We start from the raw sequence: 14,739 nt of genomic DNA on the forward strand, positions 1-14,739 counted from the left end.
ATTATAATTTATTTATTTATTTATTTATTTTAATTTTATTTTCACTTTTTAATAATATGCTATGCAAAGAAACCGGATTTAGGTTTATGTGACCGAAATTTGTCGTTTGAATCTGATGCTGCTGCTGCTATTTCGTTGGTTTCGATAAATGCTCGGCCTTCCATGATCTCCTATCTGGCAGGCGAAACAACTTCCGGCATGCCACGGGGGTAACTTCAGTTGAGGAAAATATATAAACCGGCAGCATTCGCTATTACTGAAAACGTAAAAAAAAACTTAACTTCTCTTGGATGATCGAACAATTTCAGGTACAAAACACAAATTATTTTACATACCTGATAAACCTTTGGAAATGTTTAACAAACACCGCCTTTTTGTGCGCTGGATTTTTGGAGCAGCAGCCGTCGGCATCTGATTTTTTCCCCCGGCAATATGACCCAGATCCGAACTTAGCTTTGATGAACGAAATTTCCACTTACGTCGCACAAATCGTCCGTTTTTCTTCCTGAAGCAGCTTGCTGTAACCGTACCATCCGATGATGGCCATTTTCGAACCGAAATTCTAACCCGAAATTCTAAAAACTTACTTCGGAAAATCCGAAGCGAGAGCAAAATCCAAACAACACCAGCAAAATTCTACCATTTTGACAGATGTGTTCATTCGGTCACTCACCTTGAGTGAACCTCTGTCACTTTACCCACAACGACTCCGGGAATAAGGTGACAAATCTCACGGTGACTCGAGGTGAGGTGACAATCGTCACCTCATGCGCGGCGCAGAATAAGGGCCAAAGTGACAGAGATTCATTCATATGTGAGTGGCTGAATGAACACATCTGTCAAAATGGCCAAACTTGTTCTGTATTGTTTTGATTTTGGTCGCGCTTCGGATTTTCCGAATCAATTTAAAAAAAAACGAGTTGGAATTCCGGGTTTTAAAAGACCACAATCGAATTGTACGGCAATGGCAAGCTGCTTGACAAAAAACAGGGCCTAATGGTGTGGTCCAAGTGGATACTTCATTATCCAAGGATGAGTCCGGAACCTGCACCGAGTTGAAGGATGAAACCATCGAATGTGAAAATCGAAGACCCGAATATGTCACCCGAACAAATCGTTACAAAAAAAGCGGATTCAAGGCCAAATTTCAAAGTGTTATCAGGTAAGTAAAGTGGTTTTCGTTTTGTGCTAAAGCTGCTGAAAATGTTGTTTGCGTGAAATTCGTTGGATGGCCTTGAATTTCGCCAAAAAAGTTTTTGCGATCCCAGAAAAAGTGCTATTATTCGCATCAACAAAAGTTTTTCCCTAAATAACATTAAACTGATTATGTAATCAATTGTATTTTACCAATTGTAGGGCTAGAGTGAAGCTGAAAAATTTCGGTCGGGCATGCAAAAAGGGATCAGCCGCTTTGCGAGGATCTTTTCGGACTGGTCATCGTCGTTCAGAGCTGTCGGTGGGTCGGTGCAAGCCTTATTCGATTCATGCTCATATGGAACCAGGATGTCCCAGTGTGTCCCATCAAACTGCCGGTTTTAATTAATTCGTACAGAATTATGACCGCATTCCGGAAACAGGTTCCCTAGAACAGCAACAGGTAAAAAGGTAAATATGTTTATAGTAAGCACTCGATGTTAATTCGATTTTCTTTTAAATTTGCAGCCTTACTATTCATTTTAGTTATTTAACATTTTAGTTATTTAACAAATAAAATCACCTATGTATCCACAAATTGCAAAGTGACGAATCTAATAGGAATTATATTTCGATATTCTGAAGAATTAAAACAAATTCGAATTGGCTAAGTACTCTCATGGAACCGAGGGAAGGGAGATGCTGTTAAGCTGTTGTACGGCAGTGGTTAAACGGCTGAATGCACTGCTGCACCTTTACTCCTTCATGCAAAAAAGTGGACAAACTTAATCGATATCGAATGGCGCATAAAGGATTGCATGCCAGTACTACAACAAACATTCTTTGGAGTAAAGAACAACTTTTCTTTGAATAAATAAAAATGTACTTTTCAAATGAGAACAATGTGTTTACCCAATATCAAATGTAAAACTTATATGATTTCAAATCAATCGTCTTAGAAAAAATTTTTTCATTGAGTGAAAAAGCAGATATTTAAAATAAATGTACATAAGTAAGTTAATCTCATTTTTTTTAATTATCATATTTTAGTGTAAGTAAATACTTAAAATCAAAATATGCTGTTTTGCATTAATTTTCCATTCAAATTCTATTTCGTCATTACCTGAAAAGGTACCGACAATTCTCACACGTTGCCGAATTAGTTCAGCGATTCTAGATTTTTTCGTGAAAATTGTTTTAAAAATGGTCATACTTTAATGTTGTTGAACATTTAGAGCCAAATTATTCCCTGTTTCATAAATTTTTCATTGAATTTCTATCTCGTCGCCACCTGAAAAGGTACCGACAATTGTCACCTAAAATCGTCACCCGAATGCGACGATTCTCACCCACGGTGACTACGAGAATATGGTAAGAACTCACAAAGTTCATCCGAAGTGACGTTCCTCACCTAAACCGACTGCTGGAATAGAGTGACTTGGGTGACTCTACAATCGTCACGTCACGCGAGGCGCAGAATAAGGGCCAATTACCTTTAGAATCTCTCCAGCCCTGTTTTATTCGTGCAAACAAATTAAATCCGAAACACCTTCGGTTCACTCCACGGTAGCTTCCAATATGGCGTAGAAAAAACGTAAAATTTTTCAACCATTTTCTGGTTAATACACGAGAACTTGATAAATGGTTGAATTTTGACATAGAAAAATTCTTAAAAAATAACCATATTGATAGTTTTCGAGCAAACACCATAAAATGGTTATTCTATAACCATAATTGGTTAAATGAAAACGAGCGTGAAGTTCATGAAAAATTGTTTGCTCATAGACACTCAAAGAAAAAATCCCATTCTTTTTAACAAAACTTTCACCGAAATATAATTCAAATGCGTGTGCTGTTAACAGAGGTGCCAGGTGTCCTGATTTATCAGGATTTGTCCTGATTTTCGAGAGACCGTCCTGATTTTTCAAAAACTCTCGAGTTGTCCTGATTTTTGAAAATTTATCCCCAAAATGTCCTGATTTGTCCTGATTTTCATAAAAACTTCTTAAATATGATAAAATTTGTAGTTAAACTATGAGAAAATCGGATAAAAAGTTTATAAAATAGTTAAACCCATTTAACAGATGGTAATTTTCGGTTCAGATGATATTCAATTGGTGTTTTTCGATATGAACTACCGGCCAGCCAACAAACTGCGTACTGTTGTTGCATAAATCAAGGCGTTTACAGCACCTGTATTGCGCCTTTATTTATGCAATTTAATCAGAAATTCTCATTATTTGCATAAATCATGAGGTGTCCTGAAAAATCCTGATTTTTAACTTCGAGTTGTCCTGATTTTTAACGAAACCACCTGGCACCCCTGGCTGTTAAACCTGTGGTTTTCTTCTCTGTGTGGTTTTCCAAAAATATCCGATGAAATTTCTCACACCTTCCGCTAGATGCTGCTGTCGAAAATGTTTTGAATGAATTAGATTTTCAATTCATTCAATTCGATTATAATTGCTCCAAGAGATCAATAATTCTCATGAATTTCTCAGGACATTTGTCTTGAAAATTTGAGTTGATTCTAGAGTCATAAAAAGCATTCAAAAGCATTAAATAGCAATTTTAAATCAGATTTGTCATCATTACTGTTCCAGTAAACATTAAAGTAGATATTATGCAGTCCAGCCCTCGTGGTACGTTAACGAATGAAACTACAGTTTTTTTTATAGTTTATCAAAACAAAACTTAGCCAAAGCTATTTTTTATTGTACTTCAACAACAATGCTTCCGTAACTCGTAACTTGAGCTATACTTTCGTTTGCCAGATAAACTCGTGTTTTATTCTTTCAAGTTTTCTTTTTTCATAAGCCTTTTCATTTAGCGCACACATCGTACAGCCGACGTCTTTCCTGGTCGCGTACATTTTTCCCTTACTGCTAAACCAACATAAATAAGTGTTCCCTAAATTGTAAATTCTCATCTTCCGCGATCGAGGTAAACTTATGTTTACAAAAAAATAACGTTTTAGCATTTCTTGTTTTTACAATTGTGTGAATTTCCAAAATAAAATCGATATTCGCGTGAATAAATTCAATTTCGAGATCAATAGTTTTTGTTAGTCCTGATCCTCTTCTAAGTGAAGTAGAGCTTGTTTATTCTCATAATGTTTGTTTAACTTTGTTCAAGATTTTGTATAGCATTTTTCGTAGCTCTTTTTACAGTTAGTCAGTTTGCGTAGAAAGTTATATCATTTTCTGGTTAAAGTTTGTAATATACTCTGAATTTTATCTAAACTTTGAACAGAAAAAAATTGGCAGAATTTACAAAAAATATAACTTTTAAAAAATAAGAAAACAAAAGCTGAAACAAATATAAACCGAAAAAACAAGAAAGTCTAGTCCCAAAATATTCATTGAGGTGTTCCAGTCAGAAGAGAATACGAGAAATATTCCATCCATTTAGTGACCTTCTAAAGATGTGTGAAGAAACTAAAAAAAATCTTTCGTTGAAAGGATTGAACCCATAAAATAAATCTGTATTCTGACTAACTACAAATAGATGATATAAAAAAGGATTCCAATCGTTACTGGCCGCTCGGTGGCGAAACCAAAATATGACAACTTTGAAAAGGGTTGATAAAATATTTCGAATATCCTGTTACGCGGATTTTGTTACATGATGAGTCTTGTTGGCGGCAGCAGTAGCAACAGTGGAAACGGTGCTGTCCGTAAGTTGACAAAGAGCGCTCGGTTGCTTCGGCGGCTGATAACCGGTCGTGTCGAACAGTTTGGTCAAATCGGTAATGAACGGTTTCTTGGCCGACTCGAAGAACAGCTCGTGTGAATACTTGTGGCGCACGGTGTTGAGTGATTCCTTGGGCTTACGCGTCATTATATTGTTCAGCAGAATGGCAATGTCGGCAAACTCCTCGATTTTGTACCCTAGAAAAAAAATGGGAAATATATATAAAAAAATAAAAAATACGGAAAAGGTGAGTTTTGGTTAACGTCAATCTTAAAAGGGTCAAATATACCTGAATAGAACTCCAGAGTCTTATTCCACCCGGGCATATTATTGATACGCATCGCGATGAACAAGGCTGCACAGGCCAGCTTCGAATCACGTAACTGTACAATAGAGTAGTCCATCAAAGTGTACTCGAGAATGTACCGAGCCAGCGTTAGTACTGGCATGTCGATTCGATTGACCCGTGCATAACGTCTCAGAAAACGATACGACAGTGGAATCCCTAGATCGTAGCCGATCGTTTTGAACACATTCATTTCCATAAGAATCATTTCCCGACGCTGGTAGGCACCATCGCAGATGTAGTGGAAGTCGTCCACCGTTGGCGGGATCCGCTCCTTCAAATAAAAGAAATTTGATTATATGTTTGAATCGGTAGAGAATTTATAACGTTAACGTTCGACTCACATCATACTTGGCAGCGATGAAAAGTGCAGCAGCACCCAGCAGTTGAAGTGATCCTCGTTCTATTTCCGTCCGTGATAGATAAATATCGACTATTTTAACCGCCAGATAGAGCGTTTCGTGGTTCAACTCGAATGATTCCTGAATCTCAACCATCCAGTCAACCAGCAGAGCACGCATCCATTTGCTTATGTGCGGTTGTTTGACCATATAATCTGGAATGACGAAATGCACCTCCCGATCTTTCTGGTATTGGAAAATATCTTGAGCGTAGTGTGACACCTGGAAAATGTCGTTCCAGTTGGACAGATCAAAGTCTTCAACTCCCTCAGGAGTTTTCTTCCTGGGCGAGCTTTCTTTGGACTTATCCGTCTCGCTAACACTCTCCAGACGGGTTGGGGTGCTCTCGAAATTCTCAGATAATCGCAGCGATCCTCCGCCGACCGTGATGTCCTCCAGAGCAGACACGTACAAACTGTCTTCAGTCTTTTCAAATTCGTTCGTTATCCTACGCTTTGGTTTCGTCACTTGCTGAGCGACAGAAGTTGTGGTGGTAGTCTTCTGCGAATTAAAGCCCAGATCTTTTGTTTTCACCAGGGCAGTTGACATTGTGGAAATTTCTTGCTGCAACGGATGTTCGGTACTGTTAGTCGATTTAACGGTGACCGTCTTTTGCTGCTGCCGGCTCGCGGCACGGGTCAAAGTTTTGGTGGCCGCACGGGTTTTTGGTCCGTCTGGGTCCGGTTTAGTAAATACTTCAGTCTGTGAAAACGTGAATTTTAAAACCTACATTTAAGAGATACCATTAACCAAGGAAATTCTCACCTTGATGGCTGCAGTCGTTCCCTTTTTGCCCTGTAGGATCATGTTGGTGGCGAAAGTGTGCAGGATGTTGTTGGTGGCTTGTTTGATGGAGGTTTTGGTGCCTCCCTTGAGCAAACCGAGACCCCCATCGGTGTCGCTTTCGGATGCGGTGAGCACCACTGCATTGGTCAAGTTGCCAAGGGCCGAACGTTTGACTCCACGATCGTTCTTAATGGGGCTGAGGTCGGCTTTCCGCTTGCCCCGCTGTAATGGCTGATCATCCGGGTGGAGGTTCTGATTGTTGGCCGCTTTGGATCTAAAAAAACAATAAAAAAGGTTTGAAGTTAACAATAATTCGAAATTTTAAGTCCTTTAACTGTGAGAGTTAATGACTTGAAATAATGCACGGATATAACATTCGAAGAAAATTTTAAAGGTGTTGAAAAGAGCGAAGAGCATCTGAAACAGAATTATTTGTCCCGCATCAAATAGCTGTATCGAAGAAGTATAGTAACCAAAAGATGCGGCACTACAATCTGCGACGCTTGACTTGGATGGTTTGACGAATGGACAATAAACGGACTTGATAGTTAGGCAATAGTCTAGTTGAGAGTGGAGTTATGTACAATTACTTTTTTCTCTTTGCAAAAGTTCATATTAGGAGCATAATAAAAATTTGATATATTTCTGAGAAATTTATTTAGAAAGCCGACAAAATTCGAACGTCGTATGGCATAGTTATTTGGTATACTATCGTTTGGCAAGACAAACACACAAATTGTCGTTGAGTTGGTTCAAATGTATGTATTGGTTTGGGATTTTTCGCCCAGAGTATTATATTCTATATAACCACTTTCGCTTGGTTCAAAACGCGCACAACGCTGATTTCAACCCGAGCAGATATTAGAGAACAATTATACCAAATTTTTCTATCAGGTGTTGATGATTAAATTAGTTCTTAGTTCAGCTAAACCGTTTATGGTCAAAAATACTGGAGTGCTTCACGTCTCACAAGCAGCAATTTTATCTCATTACAGAGCACCGGAAACAATAAGGGGCCCGAATTGCGACCTTGTGGTACCGGTATAAAGGTAAATAATTCAGCAGAACCAATTTGAACAGCTAATTGACGATTTGGTAGGTAACTTTTAATCCAAGCACACAATCTTTCAGAAACCCTAAAGTATTGCATATTCTTAAGCAGAATAGCTTGGTTCACAGAATCGAATACAGTCGAAATGTTGGTATCAATATAATCGCGCCAGCACTAAATTTTGCTTCAGAAGTCCGGACTTCCGACTGTAGTGAAGTGCTAGATGCCGAAAACGAAGAAATCGGCACTGACCAGAATCCAAACGCGTCGACCAAATCGATACCGAGTAAGTTGAGCGATTGGTCGACCACGTAAAATGTGCCACGGCGCTGCAGACCGTTAACGTTTACGTCACACTCGAACTTACGAAGCAGTTGCAGAGGGGCACCAGAAGCAGTAAATGCTTGTTCTCGTACAGGGGTGGTGGTGGGAGGCTTCCCAATTTTCTCCCACACACGCTTCGATATAACGCTGATATCCGATCCAGTGTCCAGCTGGAGTTTCACCTCTGCATTGTTCAATCTAGCTTGCACGAATTTTCTTTTGTGTTGCACGTTGTTCACTTTCACTGTTGTTGCCCAAAAAGTTTTAATTTTGTTCTTGTTATGGGGCTTTTCACTTTTTTCCTCGTAACAGTAACCTTCTCGGTGTCCACTGTTGCCACAATCACTACACTTGTGGTCCATGTAGGGGCACTCACGAGTGTAGTGCATTGCGCCGCACTTCCAACAAGGGGTTGGGGGAATGTTTTTGTTTGCACTTTTTTGCTTCACTATTTTCGGAAAACTTTTCGGAATTCGCTGTTGATTCCGCTTCACTAGCTGCACTGATGATGATGATGATCCGGATGATTTTTCGATCATCGCTGTGTCTCTTTTTAGACACATCAGCCGCTGACAGTCCTCCGAAAGCTGCTCCAGTGTAACCTCGTTCCGGTCCTCAATTTTCGCCAACAGCCTAGTACGCACCTCACCATCACACTCCGATTTCAAACCGCAAACAAACAATAAGCATTTGAATTGCTCCTCTGTCAATTTGCTCAACTCAAAATCGACCGCGTTTTTGTTTACACGGCATGAATAGGAAATGTAATCTTCGGTGGACTTTTTCGTTGTTTGGAGGCACCGGTAACGCTTGCTGATAAGGGATTCAGCGGCACCAAACAAGACCCCCAATTTCCGAACTGTTTCGTCGAATTGGTGGTCTTTCGGTAGTTTCGGAAGAATGAAATTCACATACCGTTCATGTTCGGCTGAACCCATCTTCCGGAGGAGCAAACGTACTTTTGCATCGTCATCGAGCCGGGAAGCGTCTTGCTCGAATAAATCTTTGTACCTCGCGTACCAAGCCGCGAACGTTATGTGATTGTCCGGATCATACCTGAACTCCTTGATATGGTGAGAAAGTGAATCAAGGATCACCTCAGGGTTGGACGGTACCTGCACATTTATCGATACCAGCGTGCGGAGGAACATTTCCTGCTGTTGCCGCATGAATTCTTGCTGTTGGTTCAGCATTTGTGTCGCAAATGCTTGCTGCTGTTGGAGGAGCTGGGTGAGGAGTGCGTCGGATGATGGTGAAAACTGGTGCGATGATTGCTGCTACTGCTGTTGCTGCTGCCCGGGGAACTGAAAAGTAAGTCCCGTCGGTGGCTGTTGACCGAACTGTGTGGGGCGAATGAAAAGTTGCTGCATGCCAGCTGGGTGGAACTGCTGTCCACTGGGGAGCCCGTTGATGGTCCCATTTGATCCAGTGGGTTGATCCGAAGTTGGGTTAGGATCACTCGAATCCATCACACACCGACGTCTTTTCCGCGTGGGGAACGTAATTTCGCGGTTAATTAGCGTGTTCCGCGATAATTACGAGACCGACTCGTCGCCACTGTTGTAAACTGGGGTAGGTACGGATACAAAGACAGAACGCACGTAGTTACTTAACACTACATATTAAAAAGACGATTTATTGACGAGGTAAAATCACGTCGCGACTTAACGTTTACAGAACAAAACATTAAGTGATTGGTTGTTGTTGTTGTATTTTACCCGCTGGTTGGCGCGTCGATCGGCTGACAGATAGGCTGCCAGCAGTGAGCCCAGCGGTATTGTTTGTAGGGTGTTTCACGCCCTAACAATGAAATTGAGAACTTCGACCTGAGACCTGAGCTACCTGTGACCATGAGACCTGAGACATAAGACATGAATCTTGAGACCTAAGACATTGGACAAGAGGCCTGAAACTTGAGATCTGAGACCGGAGACATGGTACATGAGACATGACACATGAGACATGAGACTTGAGACATGAGACCTGAGACATGTATCATGACTCATGTCTCAGGTCTGAAGTCTCAGGTCTCATGTCTCAAGTCTAATGGCTCTTGTCTCAGGTCTAATATCTCAGGCCTAATGCATCATGTCTCATGTCTCCGGTCTCGAGTCTCAGTTCTCATGTCTCTTGGCTAGGTCTCAGGTCTCCGGTCTCATGACTCATTTTTCAGTTCTTATGTCTCAGGTCTCATGTCTCAGGTCTCAAGTCTCATGTCTCAGGTCTCAAGTCTGAAGACTCAGGTATCAGAACTAAGGTCTCAGGTATTCGGACTGAGGTCAGGTATCAGGACACAGGTCTCAGGTCTCAGATCTCACGTCTCATGTTCCCAGTATCTTGTTTCAGATTCATCCAGTTTCCAAAAAAATCTAAGTGTTTTCCTTTGAAAAGGACGCGTAAATTGCGAAAATCGCGTAAAAAATCGCGTTAATGCTCGTTAAAAACCTTACTGTACTAGATTGCCGGAAGTCTGTGTTTTGTTGCCAGTTCATCAGCGACGGTTTTTTAAATTTCATTTAAATGGATAATAGCATCAATTCGTTTGCCACCATGGATTTTTGATAAACACAACACATTAATGATGTAAACACTGTCATGTTTGAGGTAACTAAATGATAAAGAACAGATTGATGGTTGTATTTCAGAGATCCGGCAAGCTAAAAACATAACATCGTTGACACGATCCTCTCCTAAATCATCGAACAGGCAGCAAGCGACGTGACATCTGAGGTGAGGTGATTAAAATTTTATCTTACAACTCACTCAACTACATCCTTTATCATACTTAAAAGTTTTGAGAAAAAATTACTGAAACCTAAATTTTTAAATTACGATATGAAACGTACCTGGTTGTGATAGTTTTCCGGATCTGCGGGATCAGGGCTGCCGTCGTCCCGTTCTGCTTGGTCGGAGCCATTTTCATTCCAGGAAAATATGGTCTATGGTTCGTTGACGTTCAAATTTGAACGCCCGGTTTATCGAAAAGCAGCAGCAGGAGCAGCAAGCAAGCAGCAACAGGGACTTCCCCGATTGAACGTTTTTTTTTGTTTTGCTTGCCGATCAACTGACGCGTTCAACGGACGGTTAATTCTGTTGGCTAATGTTTTTTTTTCTCCTAAATATATTTGTCGCTTTTGTATTGCTAGCAGATGTTCTTTTTCTTAACAGAAAGGCACTCGGACAACAAAGCATACATCACTTATCACTGAATAAGCTTGTTACACTTTTTTCTTCTTCTGTTAGCAGTTGTGTGAACATAAACACTAGAACTTCATCTAATTGAACTACTTTCTGTGCAGAACTATTGCTGCGATTGAAATTACACAAACAATCCAATTTTTTTTTTCAAACCGACTAGCCAAAATAAATTGCAAATGACACGCACTTGAGGGAGACTTTCTCAAATATTTTACGTTTTTTTTATTGCCAACTTTGATTGTCGTCGAGTTTCATTTGAAGCCTCCCGTAATTTATTTTTATCACTGACCACTGTACAAAATTATCAGATTTTCTACGATATGGGATCAGATAGCACCTTCTGTGATTGCTTCAGGCCTTCAGCTCTCTGTGGAAAAAGGGAGAAAGGAAATAAAACAAACTTTAGCTTTTTGTCATAAAACAATATTGTTTAAAATCTCACCTTTAATTATAAATATATAAACTAACAAAATTAAAAGACAACAAAACTAAGCTTAACAAAAGCCAACAAGAATATTTTTATCTTAGAAAACAATACTGGTTTATTGAAGCGGCAGAAAGTCACCGTTGCTCCGTCAACATCCACCAACAGCCATCATCGACTGAGTTCGCAACAAACTGACGAAGACGGAATTGGAGGGATCCCCGGAAAGGCTTCGGCTACAGTACGGAGATCTGGAAACCTCAGAAGAAAACCGAGCGCGCCTTTTCCCTATCCAGCCGAAATTTACTTTGTGTATACAACAGATGCTTTGGCGAATCAAAACCAGAACAAAAAAAAATCCCTCAAGCAACGACAAGACCTCCTCGCCTCGGCAAGAGGCCCTCCAACACAGGACAAGTAAATAACCGAAATTTTTCTTCCTCTTTTTAATACATAGACTTAAGACAAACCATACATATCGGTAGGATTGCCGAAAAAATAATACCAAGACATTTTTCGTTAAGCTCCTCTGATTCTTTTGATAGAGTGGCCAACCGTCTTTCAAAATGAGGACACGAGCTATACCGGAAACATGCCAACTGTGTACGCAGTTAGTCAATTGATGCCTCGTTCAAATTCGATTATCGTTGAAAAATATTTTTATTCAAAGATCTGCTTTTTCCCATCGATTAAAGTTTAAAAGTTTTTTTTTCAATATCATCCCACTTGCTCCAAAAGACGAACTCATGGCAACCCTAATTTTGGGGTCCCAGCCTGCCGTCTTCACATGCGAGGAAGGTCCTTACGGCGGACAGACGCACGGTCACGACTACAACGAAGGAACCGTCTTGCATCGACATGACACAGAACTAAAGAACAGAATGGAAACATAACAAAGTTTATGCTTTCGGTTGGCTTTTGTTCGTTATGCTGCATGCTCAAGGACGACATTCAATGGGCGCGCTTCTCGAGTCAGAGTGTCAGTCCTGCCGGGAGCAGGGTGTGAAACGGTTTTTGAATTTTTGCTGCTGTATTTGTTGTCGAAGCTTGAATGATGGTCGGGTAAAGGAACTAATGATGACGATGACGACGATGATGACTATGGCCCACCAGAACTTGAGGGTGTCAAAGTATTCAGAAAGTACAAAGCCTGATTGTGATTTTTTTGTTTTCAAAATTTCATTAGGTATGCGTTTCAGTTATGAAATTGGATTCAAGCCGTTTCAGATTGTATAAAGGTAATTTTAAATTCGAAAAAATGTGGCGTCCAATATTTAAATAAGTACATTTGTGTGGGCTTTATGCTACCACCGAAATTTTTTTTACTACGACTTCACAGTTCACAGCCACGTTTTCCAGGTATGGTGGATGAAGTGAACACAGAGATGAAAATTTGTTTAAATATATCACCCGCAGTATGTCTACAATCACATTTAACAAAATTCCGATGGATCCGTGCACCGTAATAAATAACCACATTCATTACAAAAGTTTTCTTCTAAAGCCAAACAGCGGGTTTTAAGAAAATAGATATTAAATGGAGGTGAATCCGTGCACCCATGGTGAACATTCATATTAATAGCTACCCTAACGAAGCTACAATATCAAGTATAGCTCGTTAGTAATATGTTGAAATTATTCATCTAAATTGTGCGTGAGGGGTAAGAAGTGAGACTTGAAACGTGAGAAATAAGATGTGAGAACTAAGAAGTTCGAGGTGAAAAGAAAATGTGAAACATTAAAAGTGAGACGTGAAGAGTGAAAAGCGAGAAGTAAGACGTTAGAAGAGGTGAGACGTGACATCTTGTTTCTCACTTCAAATACCTCACTTATCACGACTCGTTTCTTATGTCTTACGTCTCATACATCACTTCTCGTGTCTCACTCCTCACGTCTCACTTAGCACACCTACGTCTCCTCACGTATCACTTAGCACACCCACGTTTTCTTACGTCTCTATCGTCTCACTTTTCATTTTATACGTCTCTTTCTTCACGTTTCATGTCTCACCTTTCACGCCTTACGTCCCACATCTCACGTACCATTTCTTGTTTCTCATGTTTCATGTCTCATGTCCTAAATCTCATGTCTCAGGTCTCGCTCAGGTCCTAATTCTCGTGTCCCAAGTGTCATGTATCATGTCTCAGTTCTAATGTTGCAGGTTTCGGGTCTCAGATCAAAGATTTTAGGTGTAAGATCACAGGTGCAGGGTCGCATATCTCAGTAGACTGAGTCGATTTGGGGTCAATTATGAATTTCTCAAACCCTGGGGTCGTTTTGGTTCAAAACTCATCCGTAATATTTTGCAGTTTTTTTTAAGTACGTTTACAAGAATAAATGGAAACTTTTAGGTTTGTATGGGTAAAATTAATATTTTGTGCTGAAAAATCATCATTATTTTTGTTTCTTCTCTGGAACAGGGTGGCCACTCAAAATCAATTTTTGATTTCCCGCATTTTTCCCGTTTTTTTCCCGCATGGTCTCACGAAATTCCCGGTTTTATACAACAGAAAACCAAACAAAATTCCGAATATCCATTTTTGAAACCATATAAACGAAAATCGACTAAGCTTTTTTTTAGTGGTAAATTATCTTTAAATGATTTTTGTTTCAGTTATGTTTACCAGTTATGTTTATCATTAGATTGATACGCAGGAGTTTTTTTTTAAACTATGTCGCTCGATTCGAAAGTGTTAAACAAAAGAAAAAGGGTTTAATAATTAAAATATGCTTGATTATCATTTTTCAATTTTATTTGTATCTCATATATTTTTAAGTATTTTAATTTTTTCGTCCATCAAGCTTGCCTCTGTCTGAGCGTCGGAAAGCACCTTACATTTTTTCGCTTCCAGTTCCTTAGCCTCCTTTTCTGCCTCTCGCATCCGTTTCGCAATTCCTGTTTTCAGATTCTTTTCCATTTTTTTGCGACATATCTCGAGTGAGAATTGCGTACATACTGGATTAACGATTTCGTTACCGTTATAGCTGTAACTCCCCCTGACATGCTGATTCCGTCGTATACGATACGTTGGACTGTCAGACTTTCCTCGGTTTGGTTTTCAACTAGGCATTTCGCGTTAACCGAAAAGCCTCTTTTCATCGTCGCGTTGCCATGAGACAAAATTATAAATTTCTTCAATGAGGTCGTCGAATTGAAGAACTTCTTTTTCGATTCGCCAATAAGTTCCAACCAAAAAATGTTCAATCGTGTTCAAATGATGTTTTTATTGAAGGTACCGCACATAATTGTCCAAATTCGTCCCTAATTTTATCGGCACAAGCTCCACTTAAGTGTTGCATGTCAACAAGTACTTCTAGACACAGGTCTAAACGTTTTTTGGCAATATCTGGATAGTGTGCAATCACATCGGGATTAACGCAC

The 14,739-nt window shown here is 39.9% G+C and overlaps 1 protein-coding gene across 2 annotated transcripts in view; it reads right to left on the reverse strand.

The window, feature by feature from the left end:
• Positions 1–4,583: 4,583 nt before the first annotated feature.
• Positions 4,584–14,739, reverse strand: part of LOC129739440 (G2/mitotic-specific cyclin-B3) — a 32,945-nt gene continuing 22,789 nt past the window's right edge. Inside the window, exons 1-6 of one of the 2 annotated variants that reach the window (XM_055730892.1) lie at positions 11,376–11,565; positions 10,582–11,300; positions 6,340–6,634; positions 5,518–6,276; positions 5,117–5,447; positions 4,584–5,024 (exon numbers count right to left, since the gene is read on the reverse strand). In XM_055730892.1, the coding sequence (XP_055586867.1) occupies positions 4,741–5,024; positions 5,117–5,447; positions 5,518–6,276; positions 6,340–6,634; positions 10,582–10,658 (1,746 nt within the window). In that variant the 5' untranslated portion in view covers positions 10,659–11,300; positions 11,376–11,565 and the 3' untranslated portion in view covers positions 4,584–4,740. Of the gene's footprint in view, positions 5,025–5,116; positions 5,448–5,517; positions 6,277–6,339; positions 6,635–10,581; positions 11,301–11,375; positions 11,566–14,739 lie in introns of those variants that run through there. The other variant, XM_055730890.1, reaches the window with a different exon arrangement.

Source organism: Uranotaenia lowii, chromosome 1, assembly GCF_029784155.1.
Source record: "Uranotaenia lowii strain MFRU-FL chromosome 1, ASM2978415v1, whole genome shotgun sequence".
NCBI classification, from domain to species: Eukaryota; Metazoa; Arthropoda; class Insecta; order Diptera; family Culicidae; genus Uranotaenia; species Uranotaenia lowii.